This window comes from Protomyctophum parallelum (genome assembly GCF_964188405.1).
Source record: "Protomyctophum parallelum genome assembly, chromosome: 13".
Classification (NCBI taxonomy): domain Eukaryota; kingdom Metazoa; phylum Chordata; class Actinopteri; order Myctophiformes; family Myctophidae; genus Protomyctophum; species Protomyctophum parallelum.
In genome coordinates, this window is record NC_139708.1 from 45,379,968 (window position 1) to 45,398,991 (window position 19,024).

General features: G+C 40.0%; 1 protein-coding gene across 1 annotated transcript; it reads right to left on the reverse strand.

The window, feature by feature from the left end:
- Positions 1 to 4,181: 4,181 nt before the first annotated feature.
- LOC310868714 (32 kDa beta-galactoside-binding lectin-like) lies at positions 4,182 to 17,086 on the reverse strand (the record flags this gene model as incomplete). The annotated part of the gene is made up of 10 exons (XM_083779171.1): positions 4,182 to 4,349; positions 5,091 to 5,268; positions 5,952 to 6,031; positions 9,609 to 9,713; positions 10,097 to 10,265; positions 10,978 to 11,057; positions 14,066 to 14,170; positions 14,560 to 14,728; positions 15,448 to 15,527; positions 17,018 to 17,086. 10 exons carry the CDS (start codon positions 17,084 to 17,086, stop codon positions 4,182 to 4,184), a joined length of 1,203 nt encoding a protein of 400 aa, XP_083635297.1.
- Positions 17,087 to 19,024: the final 1,938 nt, after the last annotated feature.

The following is a 19,024-nucleotide window of genomic DNA, read 5'->3' on the forward strand; positions in this document are numbered from 1 at the left end:
AGAACTTTTAACCAGAAGTCCAGAAGGGTATTATCTATGAAAAAATGCATTGGATGTGTAGTGCCCATGACGAGGGAACGAAACTGAACGAAAAGGGACCTCACAATATGGCCTTATCTGTAACTGAGTATTCAAATGGTACCAAATGGACCCTTACGGGTCTGTAACTGAGTATTCAAATGGAACCAAATGGACCCTTATGGGTCTGTGACTCTGAGAGTGTCACACATGGATCCAAATGGACCCTTACGGGTCTGTGACTGAGAGTGTAAAACATGGAACCAAATGGACCCTTACGGGTCTGTAACTCTGAGTGTGAAACACATGGAACCAAATGGACCCTTACGGGTCTGTAACTGCATGTATACAGTACGAGTGTACAAATGGAACCAAATGGACCCTTACAGGTCTGTAACTATGAGAGTGAAACCCATGGAACCAAATGGACCCTTACAGGTCTGTAAGACTCTGAGACAGTCACACAATAATACAGCTTTATAAATAAATATGAAACCCTTGTACAAACAAGGGTCTCACAGACACACACACACATACACGCACGCACGCACGCACGCACACACACACACGGGAACAAAAAAACGAATTTTTGTTTCACAAAAAAAAACTATGATGCGAATTAATTCAAGTCCAGTTCGAATAATCCGTTTGGGGACGAATCAACACGACTTGTTAAAACAGCCACACCCTGAAAAGGTCTATAGTTTTCAGACCGTATAGTAAAGTCTAAATATAGTAAATGTAAACAAAGTCTTACCTGTCACAGGTGTGTTGCAGCTCCACAGAACCACCAACATGTAGAAACTCAACCACATCCGAGACTTTAACATTAAAACTGTGTTTACTGTGAACAACACGGACCCCAAGCAGACATCCATCTTGTTGTAGCCTTCTCTCTTTTTGGGTTTTAGACACGTTGTTGTTGAAACATTTAGTTTCAATGTCAGCCGCGGTTTGTCGAACAAGAAAGACCAGTTTTTGCAAAAGTGGCAAAGTGAACTCAATAGTATGACATCATGTGACATATATGTTGAATACAAACAAGAGTTCAAACTAGAAAAATACCTTCTATGTGAAAACCGTATAAGTATAGACAGGCTATTTGCAACCTTAGGCAACAACACAAGAATCCCAAAGGTCATAGGTAGATATAGGATTGGAAAGAACTTGTAGAAGCTGTTTTTCGTTTAGTTTTTCACAGCCTGGTAAAAAACACTGTCGACTCTCATTAACTCCATGTTCATGTCAACGAACGTTAGATTCTGAGTTGTTTAATATTAAAACAAACGGCTTGTTTATTGTAACAAACACTAGCAGCGTGCTTGTTTGGGCGTGTCAGTGACTGTGTGTGTGTGGTGGTGTGACCAAGAGGTGGCGCGCACGACCTGATGACTTACGCACGTGCGTTATTATGGATCCCACCGCAGCTCAAGACAACCCCCCCCCCCCACGCTCAGAACCCCTACTGCAAAGACGCACGCATACGCGCACGAAGGCACGCACACACACACACACACACACACGCACACACACACACACACACACACACACACACACACACACACACACACACACACACACACACACACACACACACACACACACACACACACACACACACACACACAGTCTATTTTTTTTTTCAAAAAAAATATTGACTGACTGACGTTATCTGGCTGCATTGAAGGCCTATATGACTTAACTTTTAACGTTTGATATTGTTTATAATCGTTTTAAAATGTATCTATAAGCAAAATACATTCATGAATTAAAATTGAACAAACAATATATATTTTTTAAATATATGTTTTATATAATGTTGGATTCAGATTAGACAAGCCAATTCTAGGCCTACTAAGGTACCTCCCACATACTTACACATAGAAAACTCCTTTGAAACTTTAAAAACATCTTACGGTGGACATGTTTGCCTGAAAATGATTCTTATTGTTTCACATAGTTTTAGAAATATATAGTGCTTCCAAATTTGAGAAATGTATAACGGGGGTCAGTGGCAGATTTTGTATCAAAAATATCACTTTCACCTAGAAACTCCATTCACACGTTTTATAATTCAGCTTACTGTGGACAAACAATATAGCAGACTTTGGCACAATTACAAATGTAGGCATTTATCAGGAGTGCATGCCTTTTCACCAAGGCACAAACATGCATTGGTGACCGCAGGCCTTATTACTGCAGCTAGGTTGATATACTGAGAAACTGGAAGAGCTCTGCTACGCCAGAGATCACAGACTGGACCCAACTTATGACTGAAACGGCATCCTTTGAATACTCAATTGCCAGGAGGAATAACGTCAAAGGGAAGTTCCATGAGGACTACTTTTATCAAAGGATTGTTGTAGTAACATTTTGTATTTGTACATTACATATGATATAACCACGAGTGTGGAGGGGTGTTGTCCAGGGGTTTTCCTTTTTTTTTGACTGCTACGTAGTTGTGTTTTGTTTTTAGTTTGTTTTTTCTTGTCTTTTTCTTTTGTGTAAGTCATGTGGATTTTGTATGCTTTATTGAAAATCATTAAAAAACTTTGATGACAAAAAATAAATAAAAGGAGTGCATGCCTTTTGTCCGACGGGGCATAGGTCCGATCCATTGGTCCCATCGACTACCTACCCCAAACCCTCACCCTAACCATAACCGCGAGCACGGGGCAGCACACCTAAACCTAACCCCAAACCCTCACCCTGACCATAACCGCGAGCACGGGGCAGCACACCTAAACCTAACCCCAAACCCTCACCCTGACCATAACCGCGAGCACGGGGCAGCACACCGAAACCTAACCCCAAACCCTCACCCTAAGCATAACCACGAGCACGGGGCAGCACACCTAAACCTATAACCCCAAACCCTCACCCTAAGCATAACCATGAGCACGGGGCAGCACACCTAAACCTATAACCCCGAGTCGGACCAATGCTCCGTCGGACCAAACTATGCCTCCCATTTATCAGACGCTCTTAATCCAGAGCGATTTATACATTAAGCAAGAACACAAAAGCATGGCAATACATCATATACATTAAAAAGTAGTTATCATGAATAATGCGTAAGCTAAGAACATAAGAATATATATTCAAAGATTTGTGGCGCATTTTCACGATTTTTTCAAAAATAGCAGACCTATACAAGCTCGTAGTGCGCCACTCGGTGGCGCGCTATGAGCTTGTAGATCTGCTATTTTTCAATAGCTAAAGTATAAAATAACGCTTAGTTAAAACACCAAAAGGGGTTCCCGTCCAGAATGGGTTAAATCATGTGACGAGAGAACAAACAATCACTTCTACATCAATAGTAACTCTTATATCTTTATTAAATAAACAAACTTTAAACAGTTTAGTGAGTAAATATATATGGAGTTGTCATGTCGCTCCCATAATATGCACATGACTATATATGGACCATATACTTTTTGTGCTCATTTATGGAGCCTATACTGATGACGACTCATTGAGATTAGACAACACACTCCATATTTGAGTGTTTCTTTATTGTTATGTTGTCATAGTTACACAAGTACGCACAAAGTTTGTTTTCTTCAAAACAAACTTTTTGCTCTTCCACCTACAGCACGCACGCACGCACGCAGGCACGCACACACACACACACGTCACACACACACACGTCACACACACACACACGCCTTCGGCCTGGCGGAGACAAAAAGTTAAAGTAGAATTTGTCCAAAGAGTATAAGAAAGTAAAAGGCAGACTAGTTACAAACTCGACTTCGGGTCACAAACAAGTAAAACTATTCTCTCAGCAGCAGAGACAAATAAGCATTCCAAAAACCTTTCATATCTCACCGCCCAAACTATTAATTCAGTTGTTTATCCTCTAAAGATTATTGTGACTTCTCACAGTTTCTTGTCATGTCATGTATGGAATATTATCTAATCTATCTATCAATCTATCTAATATTATCTAATCTAACATATATTTGTACTTACAGTATATATAAAACGGTATAAAGATTTCTACGTCCATGAGGCTGAATGTACAAATGAAGCCAAATTTCAAAGTCAAAGGACACACACTTCTCTTCGAAGTTTACAGAACTGTTTAATGTCACTTTATCAATCATTATTATAATACAGAAATCACACAGTGGGCTTTAGACATGGTTGGAAGTAGTTTTCTATAGATTTCTATAGATTTTGAAAGATTTGAGTCTGAAGTCTCCTTTCACGCTGACGTAGCTCATGACGTCCCTGTTGCCATGACGGTTATAGAAGTGAACCTCCTCTCCACCAGGGAGCTCCACTGTAAACGTGTCTCTTCTCTTCACGTGTATCTTCACCACAATCTAGAAGAAAGACAAACATTAAGATACGTACAGTATGGAGTACAACAAATTGAGCTCGGAAGTTAGTATCCATGATTTGAATTAAAGGATTATGATGTCACAAACATTGTGTATTTTCGATTGAGCCTTTTGACTTTGGCTTTCTGCTTTAAGGAAGAAAACAAAATTACACAAGGAAGACATATTTGAATATATATATATTTTTTTTAATATTTTTTTTATCCCACGATTTTGTAACCCATTTTTCACCCCTGTGTCAATCATCTAATGTGATCCTGGGCTCTACACACCCTCCACCAACCTAGTCCCCATATATGGGGGACAAGGGGAGAGCAACGGACTTGAACTCATGCTTCCTTCATGCCTGAGTGTCCAAGTTGCTCCTTTTACACCTGACAGGGGGGAGTTTCCCTGGTTGGACGTAGCGCGTGGAAGGAACACGTTATTCCAACCAGTTCCTTTCCCCTCCATCAGGCGCCCCAGCTGGCCAGGAGGAGGCAGTTTAGTGACCAGGATTACTGCATGTTTTTTGTGAGGGTACCTACCCTACCCTTGAATATTCTATTACACCTGGGGGTCTATTAGAGTAATGTTAACTCCATAGACGGCGACGCATACAAAACATAAAAAGTACAAAAAATGTAAACAAACAAAAATCTAGAAGGATAGGCCTAATATAACCACTTTAATTGTGAAAACATTATCTTCTGTGTAACCATAATATACAGTATATTGTCTCACCTTCACTTCAGAGCCCCTCTGTAAAGGACAACCCTTTACAGAGGGGCTCCACTCACAACCCCAGCAACCTTCCATCAGTGAGTTGAACACGAGCACGGATCCGTCCTGGTCGTCATGGAATCGAGGGTTAAAGTGCAGCGCCAGGTCCTTTGCATCCCAGCCCAGGTTGATGCTGAAACTGAATTAAAGGTGTCAGGAATATAGGTGGTGTTGAACATGAATCAATGATATCAACAGTATAATGGGTAACAAGATGACTCGCCCCGTTTCTGTTTTCCTCCCAGAATTTTCCCCAGTGAGGGGTGGGAGAGGCTGGACAGCAGACGTCTGGACTTTGAATTTCTCTAACTATAAACTTTCGTGACAGCAGACAGCCTAAGTACAAATATAATTTATGAAAAGCTACTACAGTAAAGTCTGTTCACAGAAGTTGTTGTAGGATATGTGGGGATTATCTGACGAGGTACCATTTGAGTGGGCAAAACCTTACATAATACTAAATAATACTAAATTGTTTTTATAGGGTCAATATAAGTCAAATAATATAGCCTTTCCACAGGAGTATCTTTTTATATTTTTCCAAAAAGAATACAAACAGCCAATAGCATATTACAAAGTTATCCCCCTCACTGGTGAAAAGTCCGGGAGGGAAAACGGGCAAGCACCGGGGCGAGTCATCCAGTATTCGTATAATGTTCATTGTTTTGAGTTTTTAATAACTCACAAATAGTCTTCTGAATTTACACGTGGCTCATATTATACCATTGCTGCTTCAAACCACAATCCTTTTTTAGAAGAGTATAACCTTTTCTAGGTAAATAATTTCTCAATGTATTTTAATTGCATATACAGTAGCTTTACCTGCTGGCATCGTGTAAAATCTGTCCCGTCACTTTCAGCTGGTCGCCAGCCTTCAGGGCCACATTCTTCAATTCAAGTTCCTGAAAAACACATACAGTAGGATATTAAACACATACAGTAGGATATTGCAGTGTAAAGTTTATTCAGTAATTAATATAATATCTGACAGACACTGTGATCAATGCAGTAGCCTTTACAATGCAAACACGCACGCATGCACACCACACCACACCACACACACACACACACACACCACACAACACCACACACACACTTACTATGTTTTTACAGTAAATAATACGTTTTTACAATCGATTGAAATCAGTCTCTCTCTATGTGACGATGTAAAACAAATAAAAAACCTCAAGGCATGCAGTCAAACATACCATTTTGATTCTTGGGGAGGCTTGAGAATAATCCTGGAACAGAGATAGAAAATGGTCTTTCGTCCACAAACACACTCTCTCTCCAACACAACAGCAGTGATCTGGAGGATCTGTCAGTGGCTGCAGGTAGAACCGTAGGCTTTTTATCTAAATCCAATGAGACAGGACAGAAGCATGCAGCTAGGCCATGTGAGTGTTCAATGACTGAATCAGGACTAAATAAATAATCATACAGTACATCATGATAAAACATTATCTATTGAAATGTAACCACTTGATTCACTCACCGTTGCAGTTTCCTTCACAATGGTAACGTTGATATAATGTGGTGGTGGTCTGCATTTCTGTAGTGATGAAGATGAATGAGTAAACTACTGTATATGAACAATGCCGGTGTTGCAATGTTAGCATATAGTCACCTCACCTGAAGGCCCTTTGAACTGCTACAACCGGTGGAAAAATCATGAAAAGGGGACTATATGACTTAAATGACATTATTTCAGTCGATTATGCACAGCATAACTGGGGCTTTCCTTCACAGCAGTGAAAGATGTTCGTCGACTACCTTTTTCCACTGACAAAAACGAATGGAAACTAAATGAAAACTAAGCTATGATGACTAAAACTAAGACTAAAAATTCTGACAATTTCGTTGACAAATAAAAACTAGACTAAAATGTTAGGAAGGGACTAGTGGACAAGAGATCCAGTATAAGTCATTTTACTCTTGGTTGCATGCTGAAAATAGCTGATCTACAAGCTTGTAGATCGGCTATAGATTTAATCACCTGTAGATTTAGTCGACTAAAATCTTATGACATTTAGTCGACTAAAGCTAGACTAAGACATTTCCAGGTGACTAAAATGTGACTAAAACTAAATGAAGTTTCAGTCCAAAGACTTGCTGCCAAAAACAACACTGCTTCACAGAGACAGGGTGCTGCTGCTGCTATTGTGTGCACGTTGGCCCACTGGAAACTCTCTGCTACACCAGTGGGTCTCAAACATAGACTGTAAAAAATATGGACAAAGCGTTCGCCGGGTCTAACATGGACGTAAAATGAAGCCTGTTATTCCTGCACTGTAAGTCGCCATCTTTCTAGATCCGTTTGGTACCAGCTGGCCATTGGCTGGCTCCGTTTTGGACCAGCTGGCCATTGGCTGCCCAGACAACGAGGCGGGACTTCCCCCCTTCTTCTCCATTGGTTTTTATTTTGACTCGAGTGGGAGGGGAATCCCGATCATAGACTGTAACGGTAGCCACGCCCCTCAGAACATACGCGATGTTTTTTTTTCTTTATGGTCATTTTTTTAATTAATGGGACCATAATTTTCCAAAAAGAATATTATGACATTAGAAATGAGACTTTAAACTAGTGACTGGAAGAAGAAAGTATTCATGACCATGTTTATTAAGGTAATACAGTCTAGGTGAAGTTGGGCCAAAATACATGGGCCTCTATGGAGCTATGGGGCTTTTTGGGTCCAGTCCAGCGCCACAACAGACCATTATATGAACTACCGATTTCAAATGAGGCTTCACGAAATATCTGGCTGACTGCCCCCCTGGTCTCAAAGTGTCCTTGAGTTGGTGCACGTCCATTTTGGTTCCATTTGTACGCTTTCAGAGTTTAACCCATTTGACCTGAGATCAGATTCTAAAAATGTCTTCTACATCCTGACAGTTTTCTGAAAGAGCTATGTTTCTATGTCAGTCGTTCTTCGATAAATAAATAAAATAGCAGACCTACAAGCTCGTAGCGCGCCACTTGGTGGCACGCTATGAGCTTGTAGATCAGCTATTTTTCAATAGCTAAAGCATAGCATGATGCTAACACCAAAAGGGGTTCCCGACCCAAAAAAGGGTTAAGGAGGCCATGCAGCAAAAGGTCGTCATGAACGGGACTCGAACGCGTGACGTGCCGTCAGGCCAGAGCCTTATATATGTGGCCTGATGTGCCTATAACCTATAACCCTGAGTCGGACCAATGCTCCGTCGGACCAAAGTATGCCTCCCATTTATCAGACGCTCTTAATCCAGAGCGATTTATACATTAAGCAAGAACACAAAAGCATGGCAATACATCATTAAAAAGTAGTTATCATGAATCATGCGTAAGCTAAGAACGTAAGAATATATATATTAAAAGATTTGTGGGGCATTTTCACGATAAAAAAAAAAATAGCAGACCTACAAGCTCGTAGTGCGCCACTCGGTGGCGCGCTATGAGCTTGTAGATCTGCTATTTTTCAATAGCTAAAGTATAAAATAACGCTTAGTTAAAACACCAAAAGGGGTTCCCGTCCAGAATGGGTTAAATCATGTGACGAGAGAACAAACAATCACTTCTACATAGTAACTCTTATATCTTTATTAAATAAACAAACTTTAAACGGTTTAGAGTGAGTAAATATATATGGAGTTGTCATGTCGCTCCCATAATATGCACATGACTATATATGGACCATGTATACTTTAATATAATAATAATATGCACATGACTATATATGGACCATGTATACTTTTTGTTCTCATTTATGGAGCCTATACTGATGACGACGCATTGAGATTAGACAACACACTCCATATTTGAGTGTTTCTTTATTGTTATGTTGTCATAGTTACACAAGTACGCACAAAGTTTGTTTTCTTCAAAACAAACTTTTTGCTCTTCCACCTACAGCACGCACGCACGCACGCACGCACGCACGCGCGCACACACACACACACGTCACACACACACACACACACACACACACACACACACGCCTTCGGCCTGGCGGAGACAAGTAGAATTTGTCCAAAGAGTATAAGAAAATAAAAGGCAGACTATACAAACTCGACTTCGGGTCACAAACAAGTAAAACTATTCTCTCAGCAGCAGAGACAAATAAGCATTCCAAAAACCTTTCACATCTCACCACCCAAACTATTAATTCAGTTATTTATCCTCTAGATTATTGTGACTTCTCACAGTTTCTTGTCATGTAGGCCTATGGAATATTATCTAATCTAACATATATTTGTACTTAATAATAAGGTTAATAAAACGGTATAAACGTCCATGAGGCTCCAAATGAATGTACAAATGAAGCCAAATTTCAAAGTCAAAGGACACACACTTCTCTTCGAAGTTTACAGAACTGTTTAATTTCACTTTATCAATCATTATTATAATCCAGAAATCACACAGTGGGCTTTAGACATGGTTGGAAGTAGTTTTCTATCCTAGCAGATTTTGAAAGATTTGAGTCTGAAGTCTCCTTTCACGCTGACGTAGCTCATGACGTCCCTGATGTCACAGTTACAGAAGTGAACCTCCTCTCCACCAGGGAGCTCCACTGTAAACGTGTCTCCAGTCATCTTCACCACAAACTAGAAGAAAGACAAACATTATGATACGTACAGTATGGAGTACAACAAATTGAGCTCGGTAGTCAGTATCCATGATTTGAATTAAAGGATTATGATGTCACAAAAATTGTGTATTTTCGATTGAGAAGGGGGCCAGGGGGGAGGCAGTTTAGTGACCAGGATTACTGCATGGGTTTTGTAAGGGTACCTACCCTACCCTTGAATATTATATTACACCTGGGGGTCTATTAGAGTAATGTTAACTCCATAGACGGCGACGCATACAAAACATAAAAAGTACAAAAGAAATTAAACAAACAAAAATCTAGAAGGATAGGCCTAATATAACCACTTTAATTGTGAAAACATTATCTTCTGTGTAACCATAATATATATTGTCTCACCTTCACGTCAGAGCCCCTCTGTAAAGGGTTGTGTTGCCTCTCCTCTTCACCCCAGCAACCTTCCATCATGGAGTTGCACACGAGCACGGATCCGTCCTGGTCGTCATGGAATCGAGGGTTAAAGTGCAGCGCCAGGTCCTCTGCATCCCAGCCCAGGTTGATGCTGAAACTGAATTAAAGGTGTCATTTATCTGAAAATCGCAAGTTATTTGAAAAGAGGAATATAGGTGGTGTTGAACATGAATCAATGATATCAACAGTATAATGGGTAACAAGATGACTCGCCCCGTTTCTGTTTTCCTCCCAGAATTTTCCCCAGTGAGGGGTGGGAGAGGCTGGACAGCAGACGGCTGGACTTTGAATTTCTCTAACTATAAACTTTCATGACAGCAGACAGCCTAAGTACAAATATAATTTATGAAAAGCTACTACAGTGAAGTCTGTTCACAGAAGTTGTTGTAGGATATGTGGGGATTATCTGACGAGGTACCATTTGAGGGGGCAAAACCTTACATATACTAAATAATACTAAATTGTTTATAGGGTCAATATAAGTCAAATAATATAGCCTTTCCACAGGAGTATCTTTTTATATTTTTCCAAAAAGAATACAAACAGCCAATAGCATATTACAAAGTTATCCCCCTCACTGGTGAAAAGTCTGGGAGGGAAAACGGGCAAGCACCAGGGCGAGTCATCCAGTATTCGTATAATGTTCATTGTTTTGAGTTTTTTATAACTAACAAATAGTCTTCTGAATTTACACGTGGCTCATATTATACCATTGCTGCTTCAAACCACAATCCTTTTTTAGAAGAGTATAACCTTTTCTTGGTAAATAATTTCTCAATGTATTTTAATTGCATATACAGTAGCTTTACCTGCTGGCATCGTGTAAAATCTGTCCCCTCACTTTCAGCTGGTCTCCAGCCTTCAGGGCCACATTCTTCAATTCAAGTTCCTGAAAAACACATACAGTAGGATATTAAACACATACAGTAGGATATTGCAGTGTAAAGTTTATTCAGTAATTAATATAATATCTGACAGACACTGTGATCAATGCAGTAGCCTTTACAATGCAAACACGCACGCATGCACACCACACCACACCACACACACACACACACACACACCACACACACACACACACACCACACACCACACACACACTTACTATGTTTTTACAGTAAATAATACGTTTTTACAATCGATTGAAATCAGTCTCTCTATGTGACGATGTAAAACAAATAAAAAACCTCAAGGCAGTCAAACATACCATTTTGATTCTTGGGGAGGCTTGAGAATAATCCTGGAACAGAGATAGAAAATGGTCTTTCGTCCACAAACACAAACCTCTCTCTCCAACACAACAGCAGTGATCTGGAGGATCTGTCAGTGGCTGCAGGTAGAACCGTAGGCTTTTTATCTAAATCCAATGAGACAGGACAGAAGCATGCAGCTAGGCCATGTGAGTGTTCAATGACTGAATCAGGACTAAATAAATAATCATACAGTACATCATGATAAAACATTATCTATTGAAATGTAACCACTTGATTCACTCACCGTTGCAGTTTCCTTCACAATGGTAACGTTGATATAATGTGGTGGTGGTCTGCATTTCTGTAGTGATGAAGATTAATGAGTAAACTACTGTATATGAACAATGCCGGTGTTGCAATGTTAGCATATAGTCACCTCACCTGAATGCCCTTTGAACTGCTACAACCGTTGGGAAAATCATGAAAAGGGGACTATATGACTTAAATGACATTATTTCAGTCGATTATGCACAGCATAACTGGGGCCTTCCTTCACGGGAGTGAAAGATGTTCGTCGACTACCTTTTTCCACTGACAAAAACGAATGGAAACTAAATGAAAACTAAGCTATGATGACTAAAACTAAGACTAAAAATACTGACAATTTCGTTGACAAATAAAAACTAGACTAAAATGTTAGGAAGGGACTAGTGGACAAGAGATCCAGTATAAGTCATTTTACTCTTGGTTGCATGCTGAAAATTGCTGATCTACAAGCTTGTAGATCGGCTATAGATTTAATCACCTGTAGACTTAGTCGACTAAAATCTTACGACATTTAGTCGACTAAAGCTAGACTAAGACATTTCCAGGTGAGTAAAATGTGACTAAAACTAAATGAAGTTTCAGTCCAAAGACTTGCTGCCAAAAACAACACTGCTTCACAGAGACAGGGTGCTGCTGCTGCTATTGTGTGCACGTTGGCCCACTGGAAACTCTCTGCTACACCAGTGGGTCTCAAAGTGTCCTTGAGTTGGTGCACGTCCATTTTGGTTCCATTTGTACGCTTTCAGAGTTTAACCCATTTGACCTGAGATCAGATTCTAAAAATGTCTTCTACATCCTGACAGTTTTCTGAAAGAGCTATGTTTCTATGTCAGTCGTTCATCGAGAAAAATAAATAAATAGCAGACCTACAAGCTCATAGCGCGCCACTCGGTGGCGCGCTATGAGCTTGTAGATCTGCTATTTTTCAATAGCTAAAGCATAGCATGATGCTAACACCAAAAGGGGTTCCCCCGCCCCAAAAAAGGGTTAAGGAGGCCATGCAGCAAAAGGTCGTCATGAACGGGACTCGAACGCGTGACGTGCCGTCAGGCCAGAGCCTTATATATGTGGCCTGATGTGCCTATAACCTATAACCCTGAGTCGGACCAATGCTCCGTCGGACCAAAGTATGCCTCCCATTTATCAGACGCTCTTAATCCAGAGCGATTTATACATTAAGCAAGAACACAAAAGCATGGCAATACATCATTAAAAAGTAGTTATCATGAATCATGCGTAAGCTAAGAACGTAAGAATATATATATTCAAAGATTTGTGGGGCATTTTCACGATTAAAAAAAAAATAGCAGACCTACAAGCTCGTAGTGCTCCACTCGGTGGCGCGCTATGAGCTTGTAGATCTGCTATTTTTCAATAGCTAAAGTATAAAATAACGCTTAGTTAAAACACCAAAAGGGGTTCCCGTCCAGAATGGGTTAAATCATGTGACGAGAGAACAAACAATCACTTCTACATCAATAGTAACTCTTATATCTATTTTTTCTTTATTAAATAAACAAACTTTAAACGGTTTAGAGTGAGTAAATATATATGGAGTTGTCATGTCGCTCCCATAATATGCACATGACTATATATGGACCATGTATACTTTAATATAATAATAATATGCACATGACTATATATGGACCATGTATACTTTTTGTTCTCATTTATGGAGCCTATACTGATGACGACGCATTGAGATTAGACAACACACTCCATATTTGAGTGTTTCTTTATTGTTATGTTGTCATAGTTACACAAGTACGCACAAAGTTTGTTTTCTTCAAAACAAACTTTTTGCTCTTCCACCTACAGCACGCACGCACGCACGCGCGCACACACACACGTCACACACACACACACACACACGCCTTCGGCCTGGCGGAGACAAGTAAAATTTGTCCAAAGAGTATAAGAAAATAAAAGGCAGACTATACAAACTCGACTTCGGGTCACAAACAAGTAAAACAATTCTCTCAGCAGCAGAGACAAATAAGCATTCCAAAAACCTTTCACATCTCACCGCCCAAACTATTAATTCAGTTGTTTATCCTCTAGATTATTGTGACTTCTCACAGTTTCTTGTCATGTAGGCCTATGGAATATTATCTAATCTAACATATATTTGTACTTAATAATAAGGTTAATAAAACGGTATAAACGTCCATGAGGCTCCAAATGAATGTACAAATGAAGCCAAATATTTCAAAGTCAAAGGACACACACTTCTCTTCGAAGTTTACAGAACTGTTTAATTTCACTTTATCAATCATTATTATAATCCAGAAATCACACAGTAGGCTTTAGACATGGTTGGAAGTAGTTTTCTATCCTAGCAGATTTTGAAAGATTTGAGTCTGAAGTCTCCTTTCACGCTGACGTAGCTCATGACGTCCCTGATGTCACAGTTACAGAAGTGAACCTCCTCTCCACCAGGGAGCTCCACTGTAAACGTGTCTCCAGTCATCTTCACCACAAACTAGAAGAAAGACAAACATTATGATACATACAGTATGGAGTACAACAAATTGAGCTCGGTAGTCAGTATCCATGATTTGAATTAAAGGATTATGATGTCACAAACATTGTGTATTTTCGATTGAGAAGGGGGCCAGGGGGGAGGCAGTTTAGTGACCAGGATTACTGCATGGGTTTTGTGAGGGTACCTACCCTACCCTTGAATATTCTATTACACCTGGGGGTCTATTAGAGTAATGTTAACTCCATAGACGGCGTCGGCGACGCATACAAAACATAAAAAGTACAAAAAAAATTAAACAAACAAAAATCTAGAAGGATAGGCCTAATATAACCACTTTAATTGTGAAAACATTATCTTCTGTGTAACCATAATATATATTGTCTCACCTTCACGTCAGAGCCCCTCTGTAAAGGGTTGTGTTGCCTCTCCTCTTCACCCCAGAAACCTTCCATCATGGAGTTGCACACGAGCACGGATCCGTCCTGGTCGTCATGGAATCGAGGGTTAAAGTGCAGCGCCAGGTCCTCTGCATCCCAGCCCAGGTTGATGCTGAAACTGAATTAAAGGTGTCATTTATCTGAAAATCGCAAGTTATTTGAAAAGAGGAATATAGGTGGTGTTGAACATGAATCAATGATATATACATCAACAGTATAATGGGTAACAAGATGACTCGCCCCGTTTCTGTTTTCCTCCCAGAATTTTCCCCAGTGAGGGGTGGGAGAGGCTGGACAGCAGACGGCTGGACTTTGAATTTCTCTAACTATAAACTTTCATGACAGCAGAACAGCCTAAGTACAAATATAATTTATGAAAAGCTACTACAGTGAAGTCTGTTCACAGAAGTTGTTGTAGGATATGTGGGGATTATCTGACGAGGTACCATTTGAGGGGGCAAAACCTTACATATACTAAATAATACTAAATTGTTTATAGGGTCAATATAAGTCAAATAATATAGCCTTTCCACAGGAGTATCTTTTTATATTTTTCCAAAAAGAATACAAACAGCCAATAGCATATTACAAAGTTATCCCCCTCACTGGGGAAAAGTCCGGGAGGGAAAACGGGCACGCAACGGGGCGAGTCATCCAGTATTCGTATAATGTTCATTGTTTTGAGTTTTTAATAACTCACAAATAATCTTCTGAATTTACACGTGGCTCATATTATACCATTGCTGCTTCAAACCACAATCCTTTTTTAGAAGAGTATAACCTTTTCTAGGTAAATAATTTCTCAATGTATTTTAATTGCATATACAGTAGCTTTACCTGCTGGCATCGTGTAAAATCTGTCCCGTCACTTTCAGCTGGTCTCCAGCCTTCAGGGCCACATTCTTCAATTCAAGTTCCTGAAAAACACATACAGTAGGATATTAAACACATACAGTAGGATATTGCAGTGTAAAGTTTATTCAGTAATTAATATAATATCTGACAGAGACAGTGATCAATGCAGTAGCCTTTACAATGCAAACACGCACGCATGCACACCACACCACACCACACACACACACACACACACACCACACAACACCACACACACACTTACTATGTTTTTACAGTAAATAATACGTTTTTACAATCGATTGAAATCAGTCTCTCTCTATGTGACGATGTAAAACAAATAAAAAACCTCAAGGCATGCAGTCAAACATACCATTTTGATTCTTGGGGAGGCTTGAGAATAATCCTGGAACAGAGATAGAAAATGGTCTTTCGTCCACAAACACAAACCTCTCTCTCCAACACAACAGCAGTGATCTGGAGGATCTGTCAGTGGCTGCAGGTAGAACCGTAGGCTTTTTATCTAAATCCAATGAGACAGGACAGAAGCATGCAGCTAGGCCATGTGAGTGTTCAATGACTGAATCAGGACTAAATAAATAATCATACAGTACATCATGATAAAACATTATCTATTGAAATGTAACCACTTGATTCACTCACCGTTGCAGTTTCCTTCACAATGGTAACGTTGATATAATGTGGTGGTGGTCTGCATTTCTGTAGTGATGAAGATTAATGAGTAAACTACTGTATATGAACAATGCCGGTGTTGCAATGTTAGCATATAGTCACCTCACCTGAATGCCCTTTGAACTGCTACAACCGGTGGAAAAATCATGAAAAGGGGACTATATGACTTAAATGACATTATTTCAGTCGATTATGCACAGCATAACTGGGGCCTTCCTTCACAGCAGTGAAAGATGTTCGTCGACTACCTTTTTCCACTGACAAAAACGAATGGAAACTAAATGAAAACTAAGCTATGATGACTAAAACTAAGACTAAAAATACTGACAATTTCGTTGACAAATAAAAACTAGACTAAAATGTTAGGAAGGGACTAGTGGACAAGAGATCCAGTATAAGTAATTTTACTCTTGGTTGCATGCTGAAAATAGCTGATCTACAAGCCTGTAGATCGGCTATAGATTTAATCACCTGTAGACTTAGTCGACTAAAATCTTATGACATTTAGTCGACTAAAGCTAGACTAAGACATTTCCAGGTGAGTAAAATGTGACTAAAACGGCCCAGGCCGTAGCGTAACGGTCTGGGCACCGGACTGGTAATCCAGTCGCAGTGTGCCGCGGGTTCGACTCCCGGACCCGACACGGCCTTTACTGCATGTCATCCCCCCATCTCTCTCCCGTTTCCTGTCAGCCTACTGTCTGTCCCTTCAAAAATCAATAAAAGGCGTAAGCCGCAAAAAAAAAAAAAAAAAAAAAAAAAAAAAGTGACTAAAACTAAATGAAGTTTCAGTCCAAAGACTTGCTGCCAAAAACAACAGTGCTTCACAGAGACAGGGTGCTGCTGCTGCTATTGTGTGCACGTTGGCCCACTGGAAACTCTCTGCTACACCAGTGGGTCTCAAAGGGTCCTTGAGTTGGTGCACGTCCATTTTGGTTCCATTTGTACGCTTTCAGAGTTTAACCCATTTGACCTGAGATCAGATTCTAAAAATGTCTTCTACATCCTGACAGTTTTCTGAAAGAGCTATGTTTCTATGTCAGTCGTTCTTCGATAAATAAATAAAATAGCAGACCTACAAGCTCGTAGCGCGCCACTTGGTGGCACGCTATGAGCTTGTAGATCTGCTATTTTTCAATAGCTAAAGCATAGCATGATGCTAACACCAAAAGGGGTTCCCGACCCAAAAAAGGGTTAAGGAGGCTATGCAGCAAAAGGTCGTCATGAACGGGACTCGAACGCGTGACGTGCCGTCAGGCCAGAGCCTATATATGTGGCATGATGTGCCTGGACCGCTAGGCCAGCTGGTACTCCTCCAATCATGTTATTAATCCATATTCATGATCTCTTGACATGGAATTTTGTTCATGTACAGTATGTACTATTTAATCTGTTTTTTACCAGCTTCAGAGATTGGCTGTTTGTGTTTGTGCAAAATCAGAATATATTATTAATCTGTAAGTCGTGACAAAGGTAACTAGAAAAAGTGCCCTTCTGGGCACAGGTCTCCACCAGGATAGGAATTTAGGACATTGCAGCTTGCCTTCATCTGGTGGTTGGATAAAAGGGCAACAAAAGTAAATTATCCACAGATCCATGCAGTTAGAGGTAAAAACACTTTTCGGCCAGTTATAGCGCCACCTTGAGGCTGAGTTGAAATTGTTCATGTGGCATTTCTTCCTCGGCCTAGTGGGAATGTGCGTGCACAATTTCACGGAAATCACGCGATGTGTTCATGATTTGCAGCATTTTGTTTGAAACTGAGCACTCCTGTGAACTTTGCCAATCTTAACCAATCAGGATGGAGTCTGAGAAATCTGAAAGACCCGTTTCGTTGAATGGCTCTAGAGAGACTGTGTACCAATTTGCGTGATGTTTGGACAAAATCTGTAGGTGTACTGTGCAAAAACTTGTTTTGCACAAAGCGGCCTCCTGGTGGCGCTATAACAGGCCGTTCTGGAAAGTTTGGGGCAGAGGTTCATCGTTGGCATCCAGGGAGTGTGTGTGCAAAATTTGGCATCGACCGAGATTGGCCGAGATTAGCTGCTCACGGACACACACACACACACACGGACGGACGGAGTGCAAAACATACTCTCCCCCCATGCCTTCGGCCTGGTGGAGACAATAAAGAAGATGACACGGTTGGTAACTTTGGAGCATAAATATGTACCTCACACACATTTTATTATTATTATTATTTATTTATTTTACATTTACGTATATGTATATACATACTGTATCTGTGAAACTTTTAAAAATATATATCAGTCTATATATACTGCAAGTGTAAATATGCACCTCACACAAAATGAAAACAATCACAAGAACACACAAATGACTTTACAAGGAGACTAGGCTTATTATTCTTCTTAGGAAAGAGAAATATTCTCCAGTCTGATATATATATACTGTATTATGGCATTTGGTTTGATATACTGTAGGTTTACTCAGTCATACAGTAGAAGTATCTATTTACATGGTAAATAATTTGGTTACATTCTTTAAATTAACAGGCAGTCTGCAGAACCTAATGTGAAGACATACAAAAAGAGAGCCCCCTGTAAGGCACGTTGTCAAGAGGAATATGTCGCATCATAGCAGATCTTTTAAAAATTATTTCATACCAAATGCCATTAAGGCACTAAATGATACCATGTCTCGCTAGATTTGTTTGTTTTCCAATGTATCTGCCACTGTTGTCCTGCACTTTTTTGCCATGAGAAAATAATTGTGTTAAGTGTCGTTGCTGTTGTTGTAACCGTTTGTTTTTTTACTGTTTGAGACCGAAGACGAATTTCCACACGTGGACAATAAATGAAACTAACTAACTAACTAACATCTTACAAGCAGATCTACAAGCATCGCG